Source organism: Eutrigla gurnardus (genome assembly GCF_963514095.1).
Source record: "Eutrigla gurnardus genome assembly, chromosome: 18".
NCBI classification, from domain to species: Eukaryota; Metazoa; Chordata; class Actinopteri; order Perciformes; family Triglidae; genus Eutrigla; species Eutrigla gurnardus.
The window spans coordinates 10,216,156-10,240,667 of NC_139929.1; the positions used below are offsets into that span (position 1 = coordinate 10,216,156).

Below are 24,512 nucleotides of genomic sequence, written 5' to 3' on the forward strand. Positions count from 1 at the left end.
TGGCGGTCTTGGTGCTTCATCTGGTTATTGGTAAAACTGAATTATTAATCAACTTTTAAAATGGGTTGGTTGCATAAAACCATTAGTGCAAAGGCCTAAAGTTTGGTATTACATTTTAAAACTTCAAATCAAATCCCTGTAGTATCATAAACTGTCTGGTTAAATTTATTTGCTTGTTATTGAACAAAGTTGGGTTTACTTTTTATATTTTTGATAAACTGACATCTGATTATCATTTATTTTTTGTTCAATGAAAAGGTTTTGTGTTAATTTTAACTAAGGTGTCAAAAAAGTATAACATTGTTACTTTAATACTTAAAAGAATTAAGCCACATAGCGTGATTGCAATTGTGAAGACATCTTAAACCCTGACATTAGCTGATGTATTATAAAACATCTGGCACTATTTTAAATAGAGTTTTTGGAGAAATTTGTTTTTAAACCGAAAGCATTTAGTGGTTAGCTGATTCACATTTAATAGTCAAAACCAAACAATTCCAGTCATATTGAATTTCTTTTTTTTTTTCAATAAAAAAAGACTAAAATCTGATTTAATTTTCTTTTCTTGATAAACTTAAATTCCTGCTCCTTTAAAACTGATTAAATCCAACTTTTCAAACGATGATTTCCAGGCAATATTAAATACACATTTTGTTTAAGATTCAACCCGCAAGTTGCTCTTCATGGATCTGTTAAAAGATTAAAATCAGGATATGAATTAAAGATGAAAACGATCACCCAGTGATCAGACACCCCTCGGGCTGAGGCCGCTGGGCTCATGTGTCCCTGCGATGCTGCTGCAGACAACACGCGGGTGTGTTTTTGTGCGCCCATGTGCTGCCACAACAACAACCCCCTTTACAAACATGCACTTGCCAGCGCTTTGTTTGGCTGACCTACATTAGGACCAGACACAAAAACCCATGGGGATAAAGGAAAAGTTCCTATACCATCGTCTCCTAAAAATAAAAGTCTGCAGTGTATTTGAATTATAGATTTTAATACAGCAATATAGTATAGTAGCACTTCTCCTCAAATACATTAAAAGCATCTGTCAAGAAAATATTCTGTGAATTTTAATCCACAATACATTCGTATTTGTTAAATAAAAAATTAAAATATATCATCAGAGGATATATATACAAAAAGAAAGGATAAGCAGCTTTTAACAGCTGGTATCTTTTTAAATCAAAAGAAAATTCCCAAAATGACTGAATGGCCAAAAAAAGGTTTAAAAGCAAGAAAGAGATCACTAAAGAGTTTTAAAGACAGCTGTAAAACTGGACTGGACTGAGCATGCTCACTGGACCACTTTTAATCCAACTGTTGTTGAATATTTGATGCATGGAGGGAAAAGATCCTGTAAGCACCTCAAAACCACGGTTACACAAGATCACATGAGAATATAATGGTCCACAGATAAAGGACTTGTTCCAGTGTTGTCATGACAAAACATGGATATTTATGAGTTATACACAAACAAATAAATAAGTTATCCGACTTTAAACCTCCATCACTTACTAAATATAGTTCTCCCAATATATATATATATATAAATATAAAGGCCTGGGTGAGGGTTACTAACACCCTTTGAAACACAGCTGGGTGCAGGTTACTTCATAGTCAAGGGAGGTTTTCATCACGTTCATCAGGTCACCATGTCGGGCATTAGGTACACAAGGATTTATGGAATAACATCGTGGTTGTTGCAGTAACGGCATTCCTATTTTGTAACTGATGTAGTGTTCTCGTCAGATAAACATCATAAAGTATCTTTAAGACCCATGTGCAATAAAAGGTTATAAGACAAGTCAAAGATATAACCAAGGACATTATTTAATAATACTGTCCATTAAATACTTAAACACTAATGTAAAAAGAAATATGAAGTTTTATAATTTTACTGAGAGCAACGATAAGTTGGTAAAATGTTTTCACCACCTACCAAACAAAATTAAAACTTAAACTTTCACTAGAGCTTTTATCTCCATCATTTTCATATTTTCGGGGTTTTGGCACATATCTATTCTCCTCTTCACCTTTCATCAAAGTGTCTGGCTAGCTAGCTTAGCTGAAAACACTGCTAGCTAAACACATTGAGCACTAGCCTTTTGAGCTAGTTACCTTGGTTAAACAGATAGGAGGCTAAAGGAAATGTATGAAGGCTTCATATCTCTGTTTACATTCAATTTAAATGATTTAGCAAACAATGCTTTTGATATATTTTGTTATATTTCTGACTCCTTTGGCTCCATATGTGTCAAATTAGAAATCGTGATGGACATTTTTCACTATTTCCGGACATTTTTTACACAAAATATGAAAGTCACTCAACATGTATCTTTTTATGCAGGGAACTCAGCAGTTACCACAACAACCATAATGTGATCACATACACAGACATCAATGAACATGAGCCAGACTGAATTTAAAATCTAAACAGTTAAATATCTTCATGGCGCCACAGCTCATGCTGTTCTGTTGAATCCTGTGACACCAATTTATTTTTGTTTTTATATAATTTCTCTGTCAGCAAACTATATAGACAAACTCCAGAAATATGCAGCAAAAGAGTGAACACCGCAAACCCAACGACAGCATCTTCAGTGTCTCGCAGGAAAAAGCATCCAGCAATACAAACAGGCGGTCAGACATGATGCAGCCTGCTGAAATTCTGTCGTTTTTTTTATTTATTTATTTATTTTTTTTATCAAAAGTGCTGGCAGTCTCTGCCTCACAGTGGATATGGACCGTCAAGTTACAACGGCAGCGCTGGCTTCCTGTCCAGAGTGGAGTCGCATCACCCAAAGTCGATGAGACCGTCAGGTGTCATGGTTCAGTCTTAAAACCTGATTTCTTTTTTTTCTCCTTCATAAAAGCAGCTCTGAGTCCACTGAGCCTCAGGCTTCTCAGTAGCCCGAGGGTCAGAGGGGACGAGGACAGAGTCAGAAACAAGAGGACTGGTGGGTTTGGATTCAGGGTTGGACCTCTGTGGCGGGCTCCGGATACTCCGAGGCGGTCGCAGCTGTAGGCTGGGCCAGGGTGGAGAACCAGGAGGACATGGCCGACTTAGCATGGGTCAACGCTCCGCCCACGGACTGACCTGAGAGAACAGGTGGAGAACAGTGGGACGTCACTTACAAAACAGGTATGTTTTTAGAAATGTTTGTTTGACGATTTCTGCGTTTCTTGAGTACGACTCAAATAAGTTAAGTTAACTGACAGACATAAAATTAACTATTTTTGATAATAATTTAAGTAAACAAAATATTTGCTAGTTCCCTAGTTGTCATATGTGGGTATTTCCTGCTTTACTCTGTTTCGTATAATTGTAAATTTGGGAACATTTGAGGGCATTTTTCATTATAAATGAACGAAATGATGAATAAATCCACAGTTGACATGATCATATGAAATATGTGAATGCTGTGGTTTACTGAACCCTTTCTGCTTAAGCATGTTCAGGATTTCTGAGCTTTCTTACCCACTGCCTTCCCCGTCTGCACCACACTGCGACTGGTGGTCATCATGGCGTTCCCGATCTTCTTCCCTCTCTCGCTGTTCTGCACCGAGCTGCAGTGGAAACGAAGGAGAGGAGAAAAAAACAAAAGGTTCACAAACCATGCAGGCACACACTCCCCTCTGATTCCCCCCCCACCCGGTCTCCGAGGCGACATTGTCGAAATTCTTCCTCCTTTCCCGGAAACAAACTATACAAAAGTGCCGTTGCTAAATGTTGCGCCAACCTGTTACAGGAGGGGGATTATGTGACAGCAGAGGCTGAGCAGCAGCCACAGGTGGTGTATCGGATCTGATGATCAGAGCTGACCTGAGAGCGGAAACGAATGAGGCTACATTTCACAAACCAAATGGACGGCTAAATGCGGCTTTATCCCAACAGCAGCCTGGTGCGAGTCCAGCGCGCAACCTTTCGTGTGGGTCCCCCCGCCGACATTCAGCAGGAATCTCACGGCTGCATCATGTGGGCAAACAGCAGCGTGGTTAAAAGGGCGGTGCTGGATACGTGTCAGCAGCTGACACTCTGTGCTTTCACACCTCCTAACGAGACAATGATTTAATCTGGACATGGGTAAATGTTGCAACCGGAGTAAAGACGGCAGATTTCAGCTTTAATATGACGCCGTCTCCTTCCTAATTATTTAATGACCTTCTTCAAGATTCAATCTAAAAGAGACCTTCGGCTTGTAAAGTCTGTGTGAAACCTGAAACCAAAGAGAAAGTGAGAAGTGTGTGTGTGTGTGTGTGTGTGTGTGTGTGTGTGTGTGTGTGTGTGTGTGTGTGTGTGTGTGTGTGTGTGTGTGTGTGTTGCTGCTGTCATTCCTCCACAGCTCAGACAGATACAGTGTTTATCCGACCGTTGCGTCAACATGACACCGCTCCACGCAGAGCGAGCCCAGCGGAGCGTGAACTGGCACCACAGCTCGCTGCCTCGGACCCACGTCCCCCGGGGACACTGAGTGGGATCCACCAAACAAGCTGCGGTTGCTAGGCACTCGTTGCTAAGATCAGTGATCCAGCTCCGCGGTTGCACGTCCACCAGGAATCTGTCTGAGCGGTGCCAACTTCCGTTTGTCTTTATTTTTCAAAGTAAAATACTTGTTGTTGTGCCGTAGCGTGTTTTTGGTGTAGACTTTTATTCTGATGGCATTGATTTACTTCATAGGAAAGTCTACACATTGTGGCTTTAAGAAGAAGGGGCTTTAAATATTATTTGTAGTTTTACTTTTAATGCCACTAATGCACCAATTAGGTTTGCATATATTCAAATGTTCTGGTTTTCTTCACTTATTTATCATAATGTGAAATATTTAGGGTTAAAATGTTTTAGATTATCTTACATTACTTGTTTTTGTTATATGTCTTAATTATTTGTTCATCATTAAGTTGTTCCAATACGGACACCAGTAGGCTATCAGGAATGCCTCCAATAGAGCCTAAAATTGGCGGTATTTGCACATCTAACACCAATCTGATGTGATGTTATCATTTATCAGCTAATTAATGCTACACAGGAACTACAACACGTGCAAACCGATCTGTACATCCTGCCTGATTTGCTCCAGAAAAAAACAACTGATGAATTCGAAATCAATGACGTGTGTAGCTAACGAGTAAGCCACCTCACTTCTTTCTCATCTCTGTTGAAAGGTGCACATTCTCAGGGCCAAATGCTTTTATCTGTATTTTCTTTTGCTGACGTATGATATTTACACAGCTAACAGACATTTTTAGCATTACATAAATTCATTAGCTAGGGTGTTTGCTAACGCTAATTGCCAGATCTTGCGAGATTGTGTTTCTGAGACAGAAAACAAAAGTCAATTTCCTCCGGATTGGTCTGTCTGGTAAAAAATGTGTCTAATTTGTGAAAAAACAAATATTTACTATCTAGACAACGGAGTGAAAGAATCAGTCATAATCTGTGTTCACATCCATATCTCCTGTTGGTGTTAGTAGACTCAGGACCTGTTGCTAGTCTCGTTAGCCAGAACGTTAGCAAGAAGCTAGCAAAATGTCAGCAATTTGGCCATATTTTACACTGGAAAATCTATCAAACGGGCTCATAAGAGAAACTTCTGTGGCATTCATTCTCTGTATTTGTTCATGAGGTCTAACCTGCAATAATATTGCATGTTCAAGTATCTAAAATGGTATCAGGAAGGGAAAATGATCTTATTCAACACATAATATGGTCAATACAATTCTAGAATGCTACTCAAGACCTCAAAAGCCTCCAAATATATCAATATAATACACAATCATACAAGGTAAATGCGTATAAAATAATGCAAACAACATCTAGAATCTTGATTTAAATGCCTTGCTCAATATGCTGTAGAAGTGTGACATACAGTACCCTGGAAATGTGTTGAGCTATTGAGGGTTTGGTTGGGATAATGGAAAGACGTGGTGAGAATGATCATATTTGAACTTTGTTCAGATGCCACCCAGCCTCCGACAAGCTTCCACCGTTCCCTAACAAAAAGCAGTATTTCCCCTGAGCTACTGTGTACACTCAGAGAGGACACACTGACTCTCCGTCTCGCTGGCTGACCCAAATAAACAGCTCCTTATGCGCCGCAATGTGCTACGCCGACAATAAAGAAAGAACCCCGAACAGTGAGTGCCCGCCTGCAGCCGCGCAGCTCGTCACATGACTCTTGTTTTCTGAGAACATCTCTGCCGTCGGCTGCTTTTTGTCCAGCGCCCACGACGAGGAAACATGAAAAGGGACGGCTGTGCTTTCATAATACAGAGCACATTCACAAGGAAGTGAAGCGTAGGGTCTAGCTTCTCTTTTTTCTTTTTCTTTTTTTTAAATAAAGGAGGCGGCAGAGCAGCAAAGAGTGATGAGCTGCAGCAAAGTGGATGGACTCAGCTTGACCCTTTCACTTCCTCAACAAAAACATCCATCCAGTCACCGTCTGTCCCACTAACCCTCAATTTGCAAGAAAACAGCTCCATGTTTACTTCTTTTCAGGCTAATAACTACACAGAGCATAATGAGCAACCTGACTCATCTATTTAAGATCAAGGCCTTACATATAAAGAATATCATGGTGTTTACCCATTTAACAATTTATGCTGAAAATTAGATTTTTGTATGAAAATCCTATATTTGTTTCTTCCTCTACCTTGTAGGATAATCCATGAATCAAAATCAACAAATTCTTACAATAAAATTAATAATTTCAATAGAACACAATGTTAAAACAATGCTCTTATCAATTTAATGGATTTTTAAGGATAACATCTCTACATCAATGTACACACTGAGCAACAGTTGGGCAAAATTGTTGAATAAGGTTGAAATTAATAACTGAAAAACACAGCATTTAGCACAACATTGTCTTTTTAAAACGGATCAGGACACTGAAATAAACTGAAAAGTATCTTCAGCCCACGACTGTTAAAAGATGCGTCTTTAATTTGGATTCATTAGCGCTCTTTAATAACTGCTTCTATTTTTGTTGTCCGGGTTCAGGAGGAGGATATCAACATCCTTTAGAGATGCCCAGAGCTCGACAGTCAATAAACACTCGGCTCTGATGTTCAAGGTCGCAGTGTCGACTGAGCTGCGTATCTGCCGGCTCTGCTCGGCGAACACGTGTAGGAAAACACACACTCGTCCAGACCGGCTGAATCCCCTCCTGTTTTAGTGCTCCGCTCTGACACAAAGCTGAGGCAGGAAATGGGATGTGTTTATTCCTGAGAAGACTCTGATGGCCGAGTGCCAAACTTCCTGCCTGCGCCCCCCCCCCCCCCCCCCCCCCTCTCACCCCACCACTACATCCAGAGTTGTATAGTGCAGTGAGAGCCAGCCTGCCCCTTCACCCCCTTCCTGAACACACCATGGAGGAGACAGCTGACCCAGTCAACAACAATCTTCTTGTGAGACATTAAAACATTCTTTGCAGAGGCTGCAGCTAACAATTAGGTTTTAATTATTATTATTAAATAACCTGCTGGTTATTTTCTCAGTTAATCATTTGTCGTTTTAATTATTATTATTAAATAACCTGCTGGTTATTTTCTCAGTTAATCATTTGTTGTTTTAGGTCAGAAAATACTGAAGAATTGCAAGCTGAGGTCAGGGTGACAACTCCACATTCTTCTTTACTTCCTTCCTTCCTTCCTCCCTTCCTCCCTTCCTTCCTTCCTTCCTTCCATCTATCTATCTTTCTTTCCTTCCATACTCCTTTACTGCTTTCATTCCTTCCATACTCCTTTACTGCTTTCAATCTTTCCTTCCTTCTTTTCATTAGGTGTGCATCCTTCCTTTTTCCTTCCTTCTGTCCTTTCCATTTACATCGGTCCTGACTTTCATTCTTCCTTCCTGCCTTCCTTCTTTAATATTGTAATGTATATTATCATTGTTCGGTACTCGATTAAATAAAGGTTTAATATGACTACATTTTCTTAGAGTTCAGATAATCATTTAACCACATATTGACAAATTATTACATTACTGGACCAAAAACGGCTGTAATATCAAACGCTTAATCATAGTTTATATTGATATTATTAATTTTGTAACTTGTTATATGAATTATTTCACAGCTCGAACCTTTGGTTACATCAGTAAACTAAACTAGACCCAGTTTATGGTTTTTTGTCCACCTTTTGTTTGTCTGTGGGTTTGTTTACTGAGGCCATGACACCAAACACCTGAAGGTAAAGTGAGAGCCAACCTGCCTGTGTTCTTCTGTGTGTGTGTGTGTGTGTGTGTGTGTGTGTGTGTGTGTGTGTGTGTGTGTGTCGGACATTTATCCGATGAGTAACACTAGAAGCGGTGCTCCAGCTGTGGACGGAGTCGCCTTTCATCCACACTTCCTGGAATGAAACCGGAGCTGAAGCTGAAGAAGTCTCCAGCTCTGTTTTTGAGAATGAACGTCGCTCATAATTAATGACCTGAGCTGATACGAGACCCTCGCTGCCGCCACAAACACCAACCGCACTGACCTTCAACCACAAACTGACCTGTGAGCTGCTACAACCATCCACAAAGTACTCATCAAAGTACTCATGGTAATATAGAGCTGCAACAATCAACAGAAAGATAATCGCCAACTATTTTGACACTCAATTACTCATTACAGTCCTTTTGTATGCATAAATAGCAGTTTTTCCTGCTTTTCTCTGTTTGATATCATATTAAACTGAATGTCTTTGGGTTTTGAACTGACAAAACAAGACATTTAAAGACAGGACCTCGGACTCTGAGAAACTAGGATGGACATTTTTCAGTATCTTCTGACATTTTCATCTGAAATAGAATATTAATAAATATCTTTTTAAAGGTATTATCACCTGAAATTTTGAGTCATTGTGTTTTCGCTCACTGAGACTGAGCTGTTTTTATCTACGTAAGAAGTTTCAGTTGGTTGCAGTCTGCAACTTCACCACTAGATACCACCAGATCCTACACACTGGCTCTTTAAATCAATATTTTTTTCTCTTTTCTTCACTCATTCATAGATGTTTTTCCTTGTTAAATTGCATTGTTAAATCTAGTCCACATGATTTCCCCCCAAGTCTTTTATTTTGAAGTTATACTTAAAAATGTTCAGGAAGGATAGAGCCTAATCAAGAGGAGAACAACAACAAATGGGTGTTCTTAGACAAAAAATAATGTATTATTAAAATACTATTTTTAACATTGCAACAGATGTTTAAGGGATTTAAAAAGAGTCTCTCCTTCAAAGTAAAAGCATTGGTGTCTAACAGCAAACACTGAGCAAAGGTTCAATTATTGAATAAAGTTTAAATGAATGGTGGAAAACAAAACATGGTTGGATTAACCTCAAGTTTAAATGTTTTATAGTTAATTTGTGTCTTTTTTTTTTAAGAGAAGGACACAGAAATAAAGCCAAAGCCACATTCTGTTATTGCTCAACCTGTCAAATGTCCTCATAGTGTCATCTGGCCGCCACATGAGGGCAGCAACATGCACGTTTTGATGAGCACAACATCAAGTGAGCTACAGGAAATAATCTGACACGAGTGTTCCGAGGAAAAATAAATAGGTCACAGATCTGCCGCTGAATCTGCACTGCATTATTTATATTTTACATTACATATTTCTGATGGTCTGTGTCTTAAAGTTGCAGTAATTTATACTGCTGAGGTGGAGTCAAAGACACATTTCCAACACAGTGACTAATAAAGTTGCATGTATCGTAATTACACAAAGCAGGAGATGAAAGAGGAATAAAGGGGACTCACTGTGAAAGTCGTAGTTTCACATCAGCAACACTGTACTGGCCCTGGAACGGGTGTCTAAAACAGAGAGGAAAAGTATTAATCACCCACAAGTAAATGGTATTCATTTGCTGTATTTATTTTTATATATATATATAACAGTATAGTTGGTGGTTGGGAAACAAGACCCTTGAGATTATTCTTAACAGTAAAAATGTATAAATATTTAATATATATCACAATATAAAAAATACTTGATGCAACTACATAATGTGCTTTTGATTCTTTCCCATCTTTCAGTGTATTTATATAGTTTTTAAAAGGAATACTTCACCCATAAAATTATCATTTATACATCAATTAATCACCCCGTTACCTTGAATTATTTTAAGTTTTTCTCACATGCTTTCACTGCGAACAAACAATCAAAGTAAGAAAAATCTTGATGAATTAAATGAGAGCCATATTCGACAGCAGCAAAACTATATTGAAACTACTACTTACCAAACACATCTTCCCTTAAACCTCAGTGCTTAAAACACTTCTGCAGTCTGACACTTGCACAGTGCCAGTATTTTTGTTTTTTAGTTGTTGTTTGCTGATGTTTTTGACAACAAACGTGCAGAAAATTAGCAACAATGGCCTCTGCGGTGGCAGAATGTGATGGGTAACAGATTCTAGTGAAAAGCAGCCCCCATTTACTTCAATTCATCAAGACTTTTCTCAGATGATTTATTCTTCATTCACTGTGGAGGCCTGCGAGAAAAACAACCTTTTCTTCAAGAATTCAAGCTAAGGGGAGTAATCCATATGCAAATAGCCATTTTGAGGGTGACGTATTCCTTTAAAAGGCTCCTTATGTACATTTTAGGTCCCGGACAGAGAGTTTCTGTTTTCAGTCGGGGTCCTTCCTGTCACCTACCCCGGGGTGATGGCTGCCATGGCGGGGTGCTTGTTGCTGTACCACACCCGGTAGTTGTGGGTGATCTTCCAGGCTGTGACGAAAGGGGCACCGTAATCAGCCAGCAGCCTCTCGTTGTCTGAAGAAAACAAGAGGTTTGGTTTGGAGTCAGTCAACACAGTTAACAGCATAACTGGATTTACTCTGTGTGTGTGTGTGTGTGTGTGTGTGTGTGTGTGTGTGTGTGTGTGTGTGTGTGTGTGTGTGTGTGTGTGTGTGTGTCTGTGTGTGTCACGCAATGATTACAGCTCTCATCATGATTAGTGATGAGTCACTACTATTAATGTAGAATCAACTAAGATGAAGGCGAATAAGCTGCATATAAGCTACATAAAATCCAAGCGTTTGTAAATCCTCATAATACATTTAAAACCGACGAAGGAAAAAGTAATTTTGTAAAATGAATACAAGGAGAATAACAAAGAAACATTCTTTACATTTTGTCTCCCTATTGTCAAGCACCATTTTAGTCCATTTTCGTATCTTTTCGTGATGCATCAAAGGACACAAAGTTACATGTTATGAATGTAACTTTGTATCTTTTTGTGAAGCATCAAAAGGACACAAAGTTACATGTTATGATTGTGAATAAATGCAAATATGTGGACACTTATTTTTTTTAACTAAAAACAATCAGACATACCAGAACCAAGTATTCAAAATTAAAATTTGCTCATACATTAAGAACCTAACGATTCTAATGATAAAACAAGAGACTGTCAGATCTCACTTACAAGAAGAGTTTTAAAAGCTTTACCGTACAAAGATGATGTAATGTGACAATGAAGTTGACTCCTAAATAAGAGAAATCAGTTGGCCGCTGGAAGGTTAAATGACATGAAGCCAAGCTTTGAGTGAGTGGACATCATTATGAGGTAAAAACAAGTGAATACAACTATTTAAAGAAGGGAAGAGTGACACTAGGAATGAATGAAAGGAGTGAGGGTCTGAGTCTTCCCACCTTGCTGCAGTGCAGAGGACAGTAAGGAGTGGAGGTAGAGGGTGAACTGGGCTCTGATCCACTCGTCTCCGCCCTCCCAGCCCGTCCCGTCCAGGAAAACGTCATCGCGGTTCTCCGTCACATGTTTGACCAGGTAGTCGGCGAAACGCAGGTCCGCCGTCGTCAGGCTCAGGACTTTCCGGAGCTCGGGTTCCTGGATGTGGACCGCAGCTTCTTCCACCTTCAACGCAAAACAATACAGAATTAACTGCATACACTATATATATGCTTTTTATTAAAATAAAATGTGTCATGGGTTTACCTCGACGATAGCATCGCTGAGGTGCCTCTGCTGGCGGAAGAGGATGTTGGTTGCCCCCGCGACGAAGCCACGCACCGTCACGTCTGACAGGAGGTGATGCTGCTGCAGGGCCATGTAGGGCAGACACAGGTATCCCTGGCAACAGGAGGCAAAGGTCACTGTGTATACGACTGACCGAGGACAAAGAAGCTGTTAAATCTGAGCTAATATCCTGCTGGAACTCAAAAAACGCAGGTGATTATTTGATGAGTGGGTGTTTGAGCTGTGAGCATGATTTGATTTTAAACCAACCCTGATCTTTTATTATCATCAAACTGAGAGGAAACATGATACCAAACTCAATTAGTTTAGAGTTTCCATCCAAAACAAACTCTTCCATTTGAAATATGGGTTGACCTTATAAACTGTTACAGAAGTCTGGTACCTTTAAAGTGACAGCATCTCGTTCTTTATTACTTTATCTTGAGAGGTTTATGATTATTAACATTACGTCATTTTAGAGCCGACTTGTTTTTCAAAGGAGCAAAAAAAAAAAAGAAATATCATGGTATTAAATAGCATCAACATAAAGCTTGAACATGTGATTTGACAGCGTGAGCGTTACCTTGGTGAAGATGGGGAGCGGCAGGCCGTACTGATCCTCTTCCAGACCAGACACCAGACCCTGGACAACCCCTCCCTGCCCGCTGGCGGACTGTGGCTGCACAGTGATGGGCGTCCCCGTCTCGGAGTCCAGGAGCGGCGTCGTCTCCTCCCCCTCAGCTGCCTCTTTGGGGCTTTCTTCTAACACGCTGGGGTCCAGAGTCTCCCAGTCGCTCTCCGAGGACTCTGGAGAGCTGCGTGACGGCGGTTTGAGGAGGTGGTTGTCCCCCTCTGTGCTGTTCCCAGAGGACAGAGACTCCGCAGCGGGCTGGGCGGTCTCCTCGGCCTCCAGCACGGTGTTGCCGATGTCGGTGACGGACACGGAGACGAACTCCTCGGCTCCTGAGACGCTCTCCACCAGAGTCAGGTCCTCGGAGACGCTGGTCTTAGGTCTGTAGTGGGACGAGTCCACCAGGCCGTGCTCGATCATACCTGCACGAATAATGATGTCACGACGCAGGTTTTTACAATTCCTACATTCATGTATGAATGATTGTTCCCATGAGACGAGATGATCAATATCACATTATTTCCATTTAGGTCACCACATTCTTGCTTTTATGAAGGAAAATGTAATGCATAAGCAATAAAAGATATTTGTGACATTAATGTTCATTTGCTTTTATGCATTTTGTGCTTGTGTTACACTCAGATGTTTTTTTCCCCCCAAAAAATGTGTTGATGTTTATGATTATTTACTGCTGATGAAGCCATCATTGTTATATTTTAAAATAACCTATTGTCATACTTTTAAACGTACCTGGATTTAACAGGATTTAATATTTAGGCCTTTTTGTTGTTTTTTTCATCTGTACAGATGCAATAAAAACACCTGCGTGCAAGAGGAGTGAGTTGCTGACCTGGAAACAGTGATAAAACTGTCATCAGAGCTCCTACAAGTCTGTTGACAGGAGACACATAGAACAGGACCTGCAAACGTAACCGACAACAAAAACACAGTGTCATTTTTCAAACCTTCAGTGTAGCTAAAAAGGAGAAAAAAAAGATTTGTTTCTAATCGAACCTTCTTCTCCAGCAGAATGAGCTTGAAGAGGATGAGAACCTACGAAGGTGAAATGAAAAGAGTTACAAGGATTTCAAACAAAACAAATATTACGCTACCAGCACACATTAGTGTCTTAAAGGTACTACCTTGTGTCGAAAGTGCAGTATTAAATCTCTTGGTGATAACCCTGAGGGAAGAAAAAAAAAACTTTTCTTTAAACTTTGTAAATCATATTTATTTCATTATTTTTTGCATCTGAATGTATTTATTTAATTGTATTAATTTATTTTATTTAATAAGGTTGCATATTGTGTCTATCCAAGTGCATCTGTGATTTAATGCATACTTTAAATACCGATAAAAAGGAATACTATTATTCATGTCTGTGTCACAAATATGCAACTCATCCTGCCAGCTGTGACATACAGCTGCACCGCACCGCTGACAGAAATGAGAGTTGGACCCACCCAGATAAACCTGAGATCCCTCTAGAGCCGAGCCCCTCAGAGAGCCGTTCATGTGGTCGTACAGTTCCTGCAGGACGGGAGGAGGAAACGGCGGAAAAGGTGAGCTGAGGCGATAACAGAAAAAATCAAACACACGTTTCCTGCTTGAACACATTCACACCTTTAAGATGGAGATCTGGGAAAAGTCTTTCTCCTCGAAGTAGGCGTGTGTGATGAGCTGCAGCTTAGCTTGCAGCAGACCGTAGAGAGGCTGGGAAGGAAAACAAACAGTCAGCAGCAGATCATGTGCCAGTGAATCATTTAACGTGTCATCCTGCTCAAGGGGACGAAAAACACTCAGTCATGACTCCCCAAATCTCTGTCTTCTGTTTGCAGGAAATTACTGCACATGATGAGATCTATTATTCCCGTTTTGTCCTGTCATCTAAAGTAGCTCCAATATTCCCCTTTTTTCTGGGTAAAGACATTTGATGCACGTTTAAAAAGTGTTTACATTTGAATATTGGTCATGTTATCAGCTCCTCCGGATGATTGTGGTGAGGTCATGGCTCTCACGCATCACTCCCAGCTTGTAAAGACTGAAATGTAAATGTCACGTTATAAAGATTAAACTCACAACTCGGCTGAGGACACAGACGCTCTTCTGGACCGTCTCCCTGGTGACGTCAGCCTGTCGGACCTTCAGGGCCTGAGGACGGATTAGAGAAACATTAAAATGTATAAAGAAATAGATTTTTAAAAAAGCACAACACGTGAGGTCATCGTGTAACTAATGACCTCATGAAAACTGATGTCACGAGAGACTAAAATAGAAATGCTGAAGAACAAATATGATGCTTTGTGTGCATGTGGGACATATACTTTATATAATATAATATAATATAGAATAATAATTCATAGAATTATATCCATGTCCACTTTTAACTCTCTTCTGCCTCTGCTTTAAAAAAATATAGTAATTTTTGAGCACTTTTCCTCTTGGTACTTTGAATATTTATGACTCCAGTCACATCTGACTGACCTTTGCTTCTATTTGGCGATAACAGGAAACTCCATAGACACACTTCATGTCTTCATTCAGCGGCGGCAGGTGAAAAAACACAGTGTCTGAAAAAAACATGATTAGTCATATTAATATACAGAAAAAGATTCAGTAGTCCCACACACGGTATGCCAAAAAATACCAGGATGCACCCGTCTGCCACCCAGCGAGATTTTCTGGCAAATCTGAATATCACATGCACAGCCACCCTCCTGGATCTGGATCCAGCATCTGGATTCTGATGTGAAGCTGATAACACAGTTAGCTTCATAATTCAAGGTCAACTTTACAGCTAAGCGTTAAAGTAATCTTAGTAGCTAATTGCATTGGTAGTGATGGTAGCGTTGCCGTGGTAGCGGCCTGTCAATAACATGTTAGCCCCACCCTGAAGCATATCCTGCTTTATTGTCTATTTGACTCTAAATGGAGCATCATTTACTAAATGAACATCATGCTGTGTTGAAGAATACTTGAAAATAGTGATTGAGACCATAATCTCATGTTTAGTGAGATAATAAATCAGGTGAGAAGTAGAATCATTTTCTCATTGACTTCCATGCAATCGGACCTTTTGGCGGCTTGTTAACTGGCAATTACATGACGATGCATCTCAGGCAGAGTAACGAAAAAGTTAAATCAGAAATTACATTTCACAGGACGTACTTAAGTATTGTAATGCATTCATTTTTTTAAAGTAAGTAATGTGTTATACACTGCTCTTGTGCAGGACATCCAGAATAAGCTTCAGCACCCACACAGTGAGATAAAAGTACAACGAGAGGGCGGTTGTGTAAGAGGGAAGGTACAAAGGAGAGAGCCCTGTAGAGTGACATTTAAGTCATTTTGCTACAACAGAGGAAAGGCTTGAGACAGCAGCCTGTTAGCTGCCAAACTGGACAAACTTGCCAACATTTTAAAAGCTCTTCATTAGCGGCTGCTGTTCATTTCCCACCTGACAACCAGCAGATTATCACGGACTCCTTCAGTTAGAGAACCAAAAGGAGTTGTCCTGCATGTTTGGTTCATTAAATACAACCAGTGGAATGTGAGTCAAGGAAAGTGCTTTTTAAACTTTATCTTTTTTATTATTATTTTTATATTTTTAAAACCAAAACCAAACAATCATCGATTAATGGAGAAAATAATCAGCAGATGAATTAATAATGAAAATAATCATTACTTAATAATCAACAGAAAAGATAATGCTGACTCATATTTATGTAATATATAATAGAACAGACAGTTGAGACAGTTTTCAAGCAGCGATACAACATGTTATGGCCCTGGCCTGTTTTATAGCAATGTAAAATGAACACATTCGTATTTGCAGACCTAATCCATTCAAATTTAGTTTGAGAGTGATGTCATGCATTTTGGAGCATGTTTGCCTTCCAAACAGATCCAATTTTTGATGCATTCAAAAAGTCTCTGGACATCCGAGACATTAACCTTTTTCGCGTAATAAATGACCAAACCTCACGTCATCCTTTTTAGCAAACTCAAAATGAAACTGCATGAGCAAAAAGTCAGTAAACTCTGGTTGTTTAACCCCATGAATCCAAGTATGCAATCATTTATGTTCTTATGTTCATCACAGATTGACTAAAGTTCCATAAAACAGGAAGAACAACTGTGAGAGAAAGAGCAAAAACGAAGTGAAGTGAAGTAAATGCCAGAAATACCAGCCTTGATTCGCTCTGAGGAGAGGATGAAGGGCGTCTTATAATGTGGTTACAGCAGAGCATAAAGGTTAAACTGTGGACGTCAGAGATGAAGCAGAGGTCCAGGCTGGGCAGCGACAGGACGTCTGGATGGAGGCCACAGCTGCAGGATGCCAAAAATAAAAGCCTCCGAATCTACGCCCCACAGTTTACATTCACGTTTCTAGGGCCGGTTCTGAAGGGTCGGATAATATTTGTTTTTGGTTCAGCGGCTCCCAGGATGTCGCCAGATAAATTGGAGGGTCTGCAAGATTATCGAAAGCTGATGTGGTGCAGTGCAAACACAATCACAGCCTTCAACAACACCGTGGCAACCATTTTATCTTTCATCAGGACAAACAGCAGACATATGGAGTTTGTGTTGCAAATTAATCTAGCGGGAATGTGACGGAGCAGAAAATAAACAGTTGATAAGATAGCAAATAACCGCTTGTAAAGCTGCAACTAAGAGTTTTGTTTTTTTTATCATCAATTAATCTTGTGGTCCATAAAATCCCAAAAGAAAAGGCCATCAAAAACAGACCAAGTCAACATATTAACATTGTTTCTTTTGTGCCAACCAAAAGCCCAAAACCCGAGTTGGGAGAATCTTATATGAATTTATTAAAATTGTTTGTTTTGTTTTCACGCTAATTTGTTATTGGCTAAATTTATTTTAAGGAAAATAAATGAGTCAATTCATTCCAACACTGGACGATAATTCTATATGATAATTTATCGTCTTCCGTTGTATTGTGATAAAATCATACATTGAGATATCTTGATAAAAAATTGCGTCATCTAATTGATAATAAGCACATACTGCTTGAAATTATTCCGAAAATCTGACTATTTTTAATTAAATGGGAAGTACCAGAAAACATGACATATTGCGATACGTATCGTTATCGAGATATGATATAACCTATAACGACCATTTGGCCCAGCCCTCATTCATATTAACTGATTTCACGGTGCCAAATCCTTAAAGCCGTGTCACGTACCTTCCATGTAGTTGTGCGCTCCGTCGGGAAGCGCCAGGAAGGGGAGGTACCTCCACTCCTCGGGCAGCAGGTTGCTGTCATGACCCTCATCCGGCATCAACGGCGGGTAGGAGAATTCAACCTGATGGTCGGGGACAGAAAGTCAACAAGGGCAGCAACTTGAGACAAATGTTCCAATATGTCTGCATTACCTCATCTCCTTCTATACTATCTAAAGAGAAATCAACGTTGTGTAAGAATTGTCAGGATCTGTGTCATGTATTGATTGCGTTACTTCCTGTTTTAGATATCTCTCTTGTTCCCTGTGTATCACATTAGTCTCGTCAGCTTTACCTGTTCTCTTGTGTTCTCCCCAATCACCTCTCAGCCCTCATGTTTACCCGCCTGTGTCAGATTTCCCAAATCAGCCCCTTGTGTATTTAGTCTGCGTGCTTTCTTTCTTTCATTGCTTGTCCATCCGTTGTTGTCTGTGCTCAGTGAGGTTTGGGTTTTTCGTCCACAACCTGCCTTGTTGTGATCCACCTGTAAGTTTAGTTGTTTTTTTATTGATTATTCTCATGTTTCTGCTCTTGTAGCCTACACTCGTTTTTTTGACTGCAAGCTTTAATTTAATAAACCTTAGGTGCAGTGATCATTCATTGTCTTAATTGTGTTTCCACTGATCTGAAAACATTCACACAGCAGGAAAAAAAAAAAGAACCATTGGTCACAGTTAAGAGCCTCCTATAAAAAAATGAACTTGAAACCTGCTGGTCCTGAACGCAACACAAACACACACTCAGCAACAATGATTCACTGCAGATTGTACTCCCTCAGGGCGCGGCGCTTCTTCCAAAATCCTGCCCGAGAGATAATGCTCTAAATAATAAAACACACCCGTCTCCAGTGGTGGAAAGAAGTACTCGAGTACTCAAGTGCATATTCATTCATTATTTTCTGCTATACCTCTTCAATACGCCGGAGAAACAGATGGGTCGCAGGTGAATAAAAGGAGGAGGCGGGTAAAGAGAGAAGGAGACTGATGGATTAAAGAGCTAAGAAGTCAATCTGATAGCCAGCAGGGGATCACTGACTGTGATCAGATAACCTCCTCCAGCCCGAGAGGCAACAGGCACGCCGCCTCAAACAAAGAGCACGCACCGTCCGCTTTGTCAGCTCTCATTTAAACACCAAAATAATGCCTGTTTTAGCTTTGCCGTCGTGCAGCAGCTGCTTCCAAAGCCCTCTGAGTCGAGCTCAACAGGCTGCAGGAAGACTCAGCAGATGGCCGCCAGCTCGGCCCGTAACTTTAATGAATTATGAAGAAGAAGAAGAAGAGTCGATGATTAGGAGATGCATTGGAGCCAAATGACTAACATGAAAGTGACTGGATACTTGATGAATAAAATAAAAATAATGAAAACAAATAAATGACAAAAAAAAAAGAAAAACATATGCATGCATCCTATTCTCTCTTTCTGTTACTAACCACATAACTGCGACCACTATCTTGGAGGGACAACGTTATTTGTATCCCTTCCCACTGATTACAATTCTGACCATCTTTCCATTTTAGCGTGATTGCACGCTTGGCTTGTAACAGGGTTTTTAAATGATTCATAATTTATTTAAATGGTTGCTGATTCGTTTTCTGTCAAAGGACTGGAAACAATTAATGGCCTAATAGCTTTATTGCACCATACATACACAACCCTGAGGATCATAAGGTGGTGTAAATGTTGTATTTTACTGTTACAGTTAATAATTACTATTTTAGAACAGTATTAGTAACTTCTTCTGGAAGTTTTCATTATGATCACAATTTATATTGCAAGGAAACCTCGCAATTGTGACAATTATGAACAAGAAATACCAATAAGTAAAGCTTTTAAATACCTCAGAGGAAATACTTGCTGCAGTTCATTCTAGCCGAGAGACTGAGACAAATGAGCATCCACAGTGCAGTTCAGATTTCTAAGTAACCCACATTGCTGACATTAGACTGCTTTTTAGATTATTACAAGAAGCCAGGATAAGATGTTGTGTAGCAAGCTGCAGTCTGCAAGAAAAAACACAGAGCTGCTTCCAGCTGAACACACTGAACTGCAAAGATGCCCGAACTGGCAACAGAGCACATGTTATATAAGCCTGAGAGCCCAGAGCGAACAGCTGATGCCAACTGCAGCTTCTTATCAAACGCATGTGAATAATCACGATTTGCCCCTGAAGGGTTTGATGTATGCAATGTGGGAGAGAAAGGAGGACGCCGCCAGTAGGTGGGTTTACAAGTCACTCCACGCGGAAATGAAGCGGAAATGTGCCTTTATTATGAGTATTCTAAGAAGCGCTAGTTAGCCGTTAGCTGCTAGCAGGGGTTCACGTACCTGACAGCCCTTTTTGTGGTGAAATCCAACCACCACAATGTGCAGTACCGGTCCCTTTAGTTCGTCCCTGTCGTGAGACTCCATTCCCCCCGGATGTGTAGTCCGTCCTGTGTGTTTTATAACTCGGGGGGTCGGATGTAAACACAACCAACAAAGCGATTTTTTTTTACCCCCCTGAATCCACAGCAGACAGGCGGACGGACAGGAGCACAACACTGCACAACCACCAGCGCAACGATTCCGTCTTCCGCTTCGTCCCAGTGTGTCAGGAGACGAACGGAGCGAGAGCGTTCACTGCTGCGCACTTCCGTCTTCGCCAAACCTGGTTATTTTTCTATATAACGTTATAAAGCGTTTATTTAGAAATAAACACATTTGACAGTAGAATATGAAACCCTCATGACTCATTTTCAGAGTTAAAAATAAACAGGTGAAGGTTGGAAATAATTAAATGATAATACAATGTAGCACAGATGAAAATAACTCACCTTATTTTATATTATACAGTAAATACAGTTACATGGATACAATTAAAGTATCTATGAATATTTTATTTGTATTTTTTTGAACGCCTAATCAGGGTCAAATTCTGCAAATGAGCTACTGCTAGATGTCCAAAATATATTGCATCAGCTGCACTTTCTGTAATGCAACACAGTCATCGCAGTATGTAGGCTACATGAAGTCTGACTTCTGCATTTAGGATGGGTGGCCGCTGATTGGATTGACCATGTGGTTAAAGGATGGCCTAATCTCCCACTGGGTAGATACAAATAAAATAAAATAAAATAAAATAAAATACTTTTAAGGCCTGGTTAATGCAAAAAGGGCCTAATTTGAAGGAAGCCTGTTGAAATATGAAATCCATTAGTAGACCCAATAATGTGTATTTGATTTATATTCTAGATTCAGAAAGTCCATAAAGTATAACATTTTGTAAGAATTTTGTGTTGTTTTTTTATACAAGCCATAAAGGTTTCTAAACGTCTAAAATATGAAATACCTTGGTGTCCTAAAATAGCTACAGTACTCAATAGGCAGCAGCATGGCCCCAGTAAGTGTAATATTATATAATTATATTAATATGTGAGCAGCATTGTATCGTTATAATTGAGGTTGATGTTTTAGATTTGTTAGTTTGTTCTATCTCAAGATTTTATACAATGAGCATGCTGTACAGATTGATCTTCAAAGTAACTACAGCCTTCATATACATTTACGAAAAAAAGCGCAGTAAATAATTTCCTATGAATACAATACCAGCGTAGAAGTATTGTGTACCATAAAACATAAATCATAACGTTAAGAACTAAATTTCACCACTGGACCTGGCAGACTAGAGCAAATGTGGTGGGGTACCATCTTGACCTTAGCTATTATCTTTGTTAGCCGGAATTAATTACGTCATCTCTTGTCTAGCACGACCAGCGCCATCTTGTGGAAATAGATTGAATAACAGCATTTCATCTTAAGGTCCTTTCAGTTTCCGTCATATCTATTAAATATACAACAATAAAAGTGTTTCATTATTATTATTATTTTTAAATATACACGACAAAGGATATATCTGGCAGCTGCAGAAAGTCGTTCGGTGATTGATCGTGATTCGATTGCTTTGGCCTGGTTAATGACGTTCTTCTGTCGATAGCTTCTGCCTGTTTCCTATTGAATGAACATGGCGGCTACTCCGGCTACAAATCCTTCACAGTTGCTCCCCCTTGGTTTGTATATTTCTGAATGATGTCGAGGTTCTGTTTGAAGTAGCTGATTCTGAAACGCTATTAAAAGTCAGATTGAAGTCGTTGCAGTTTGAGGCGGAAGTTCGGGTGTTGGGGGTGTATAGTTAGCTAGTTAGCGTGTTAGCATCATGCTTTCAGGTATGGGCACATTATAGTCCTCTTTACTAACGTTAGCCGTCTTTGCGAGTGCTACTAGCATAACCTACCAGATTGGCAGTTTTATTTTGTTGTATAAGTTACATACAGGTTAACTTCTTTAAAGTTACTCAAATGTCTTGTTATAAGGAAAAATAATTAATGGACTGTATAATCAGCAAATACATAATGAAAAATTAATGAATTGGTAAAAAAAAAATGAGCTCCACCTCAACGAGTACAGTCACAGGTTCTACTTGTAATACTTTAAGTACGTTTTTCACCGCTGCTTTGTTTGAAGGGATCGCTCAATATTTGTTAACTGATTAAATATCCTTATATTTTGGGCTGTTAGTCAGATCAAATGACCACCTTTTATAGACAGAATTAGTCGATTGCATTGAAGAAGATCCATCAGATTCATTTAAAATGAAAATAAGTATAACTTGCAGTGACCCAAATATAGTAAAAGTCTACTATCATGTATGACAAGGAGACATGAAATCCTCACATTTGTAGGATGTGACTGAAAAATAACTGAAATGAGGAATCAATTATTTAAAAAAATGACTGTTGTATTTTCTGTCTGACTACTAATCACTTCATATGATTAGGGACTCCTGTGCAATCGAGCAAAGAGAAAATAATAAAAAAAACACGGGATTTCAATTTGTGTTTCATCTTTTAGAGCTTGTCGACAAATGTATCGGGTCCCGAATTCACATCGTCATGAAAACCGATAAAGAAATCGTCGGGACTCTGCTGGGTTTCGACGACTTTGTCAGTATCCTTTCCAGATTAATTACAATGTGACTGAAAAAACCCACGTATTTTCTCATATTTGACTAACTGCATTATTTGACTGTCTCTGAACATTGTTCCAGTTTTTGTCCTTAATTCATTGTGTTAGATATGGTCCTGGAAGATGTGACAGAATTGTAAGTGCACCTCTTGTTTTTGCATTGAGTCCAGTCACTTTTCAACCAAACTGCTGAATGAACTCAATATATGTTTCAGTGAAATCACACCAGAGGGGCGGAGGATAACCAAACTGGACCAGATCCTCCTCAATGGCAATAACATCACCATGGTATGTAAATATGCTGCATGTTTGGCATCATTACATCCACCTTATTGACTCACAAGTGTGCCCTACACCTTCAAAGCATCTGTTACTGTTTTCACTGTCACAGTAGGATTTATATCCATATATTTTCTCTTTTTTTGCAGCTCATACCTGGAGGAGAAGGTCCTGAAGTATGAGATGAGAATCGTCTTTGAAGACTGAGAGTTTTGTGTTGTGGATTTATGCCTTCCCTATGTTCCTTAGTTGACTATATCATTATTGTTATTTTTGGATCATTCCTTCTTGATCTTGAGTGAGGAAAATATTTTTGTAAGATTCCTAATTGAAGATTTGTTATACAAAAAAAAAGGTTAAATCAGAAGTCCATCATGAATCTCACATGACTAAAAAATGTTTTTTCATTTTACAAATAAATGACAATTGCAGTTTGAAAACACAAGATTTTCTTTGTTTGTTTTTTTTATCGCATAGTTGTACAACTTGTACTTAAATAAAAACATTTGTACAAAACAAAAGAGTTGTGTGTGTAGAAAGAAAGAACGAAAAATGTTTTGAAATTGCTCTGATCTCAAAGTGGATGGCCACGTCCTTCCCGTTGACCAGAAAAGCAATAGTCCATCTGGAGGTAGAGAGCTAAATTAAATCATTAATTTCATCAAAGTGTGTGTGTGCGTGCCTGTCAGATCCATGCCCATTGTTCCCACTGGAGATGTAAATATGTTTCTAAAAAAAAACAGCTATGTGAAAAAAGTAGTAATTTTTCAGTTTATATGTTCTGTATTGGGTTTTATCTTTTCATGGGATTTATTGACAAAAAAAATGGAGAAAATCACCAGAATAAGTCTTAAGATAAGCAGAAGGCAAGCTGTTCCAACAACATCTTCCCTCTGAAAATACCAAAATAATTCAGCAGAAACAGTTTAATAAGTCACAGGAAGTGTAGCCCTTAGCCTGTATTAATATCAAGCAAAATACTAAAGAGCGTGCATCAAAGTACTGTTGATTGTTTCTACCAAAACAATCAGAATCACCTTTGGTCAAGTACTGTAATACCGAAATTTGACTTTTTGAGATTTTCATCACCATACAGAAATAACACATAGGAATGAGGACAATAAAGTTGTACAATAAAGATAAAAACTTGTTTAAAGCATATACTGTATATCATGATCATTTCCAGGTTGTATTTCTTGTTGTGTTGCAACTAGATATTTTTTACATGCTTTAATGCTCGGAAAACTCTTTTCTGATACTGTCTGTACAAATACCGATTCACCATCGGTCTGAAACAGTCCGCTTTTGTGCCTTTCAACGGAACTAAGCTGCTGTGTTTGTTGCTAAGCAATGGTTTGGGTCCTTGCTTACTTCTTGTCAGTTGAAG

At 39.3% G+C, this 24,512-nt stretch overlaps 2 protein-coding genes across 2 annotated transcripts; one reads left to right on the forward strand and one right to left on the reverse strand.

The window, feature by feature from the left end:
* Positions 1-979: 979 nt before the first annotated feature.
* On the reverse strand, positions 980-20,390 carry avl9 (AVL9 homolog (S. cerevisiase)). The gene is made up of 16 exons (XM_084033149.1): positions 20,171-20,390; positions 17,808-17,928; positions 15,083-15,168; positions 14,678-14,749; positions 14,222-14,311; positions 14,062-14,128; positions 13,741-13,781; positions 13,613-13,651; positions 13,449-13,518; positions 12,551-13,020; positions 11,947-12,081; positions 11,646-11,865; positions 10,646-10,763; positions 9,748-9,801; positions 3,485-3,573; positions 980-3,103 (listed from the first exon to the last, which is right to left on the reverse strand). Exons 1-16 carry the CDS (start codon positions 20,252-20,254, stop codon positions 2,976-2,978), a joined length of 1,884 nt encoding a protein of 627 aa, XP_083889275.1. The 5' UTR covers positions 20,255-20,390; the 3' UTR covers positions 980-2,975.
* Positions 20,391-21,735: 1,345 nt separating this feature from the next.
* lsm5 (LSM5 homolog, U6 small nuclear RNA and mRNA degradation associated) lies at positions 21,736-23,613 on the forward strand. Its single transcript, XM_084033401.1, has 5 exons — positions 21,736-21,891; positions 22,733-22,828; positions 22,955-22,982; positions 23,062-23,134; positions 23,275-23,613. Exons 1-5 carry the CDS (start codon positions 21,840-21,842, stop codon positions 23,305-23,307), a joined length of 282 nt encoding a protein of 93 aa, XP_083889527.1. The 5' UTR covers positions 21,736-21,839; the 3' UTR covers positions 23,308-23,613.
* The last annotated feature ends 899 nt before the right edge of the window (positions 23,614-24,512 follow it).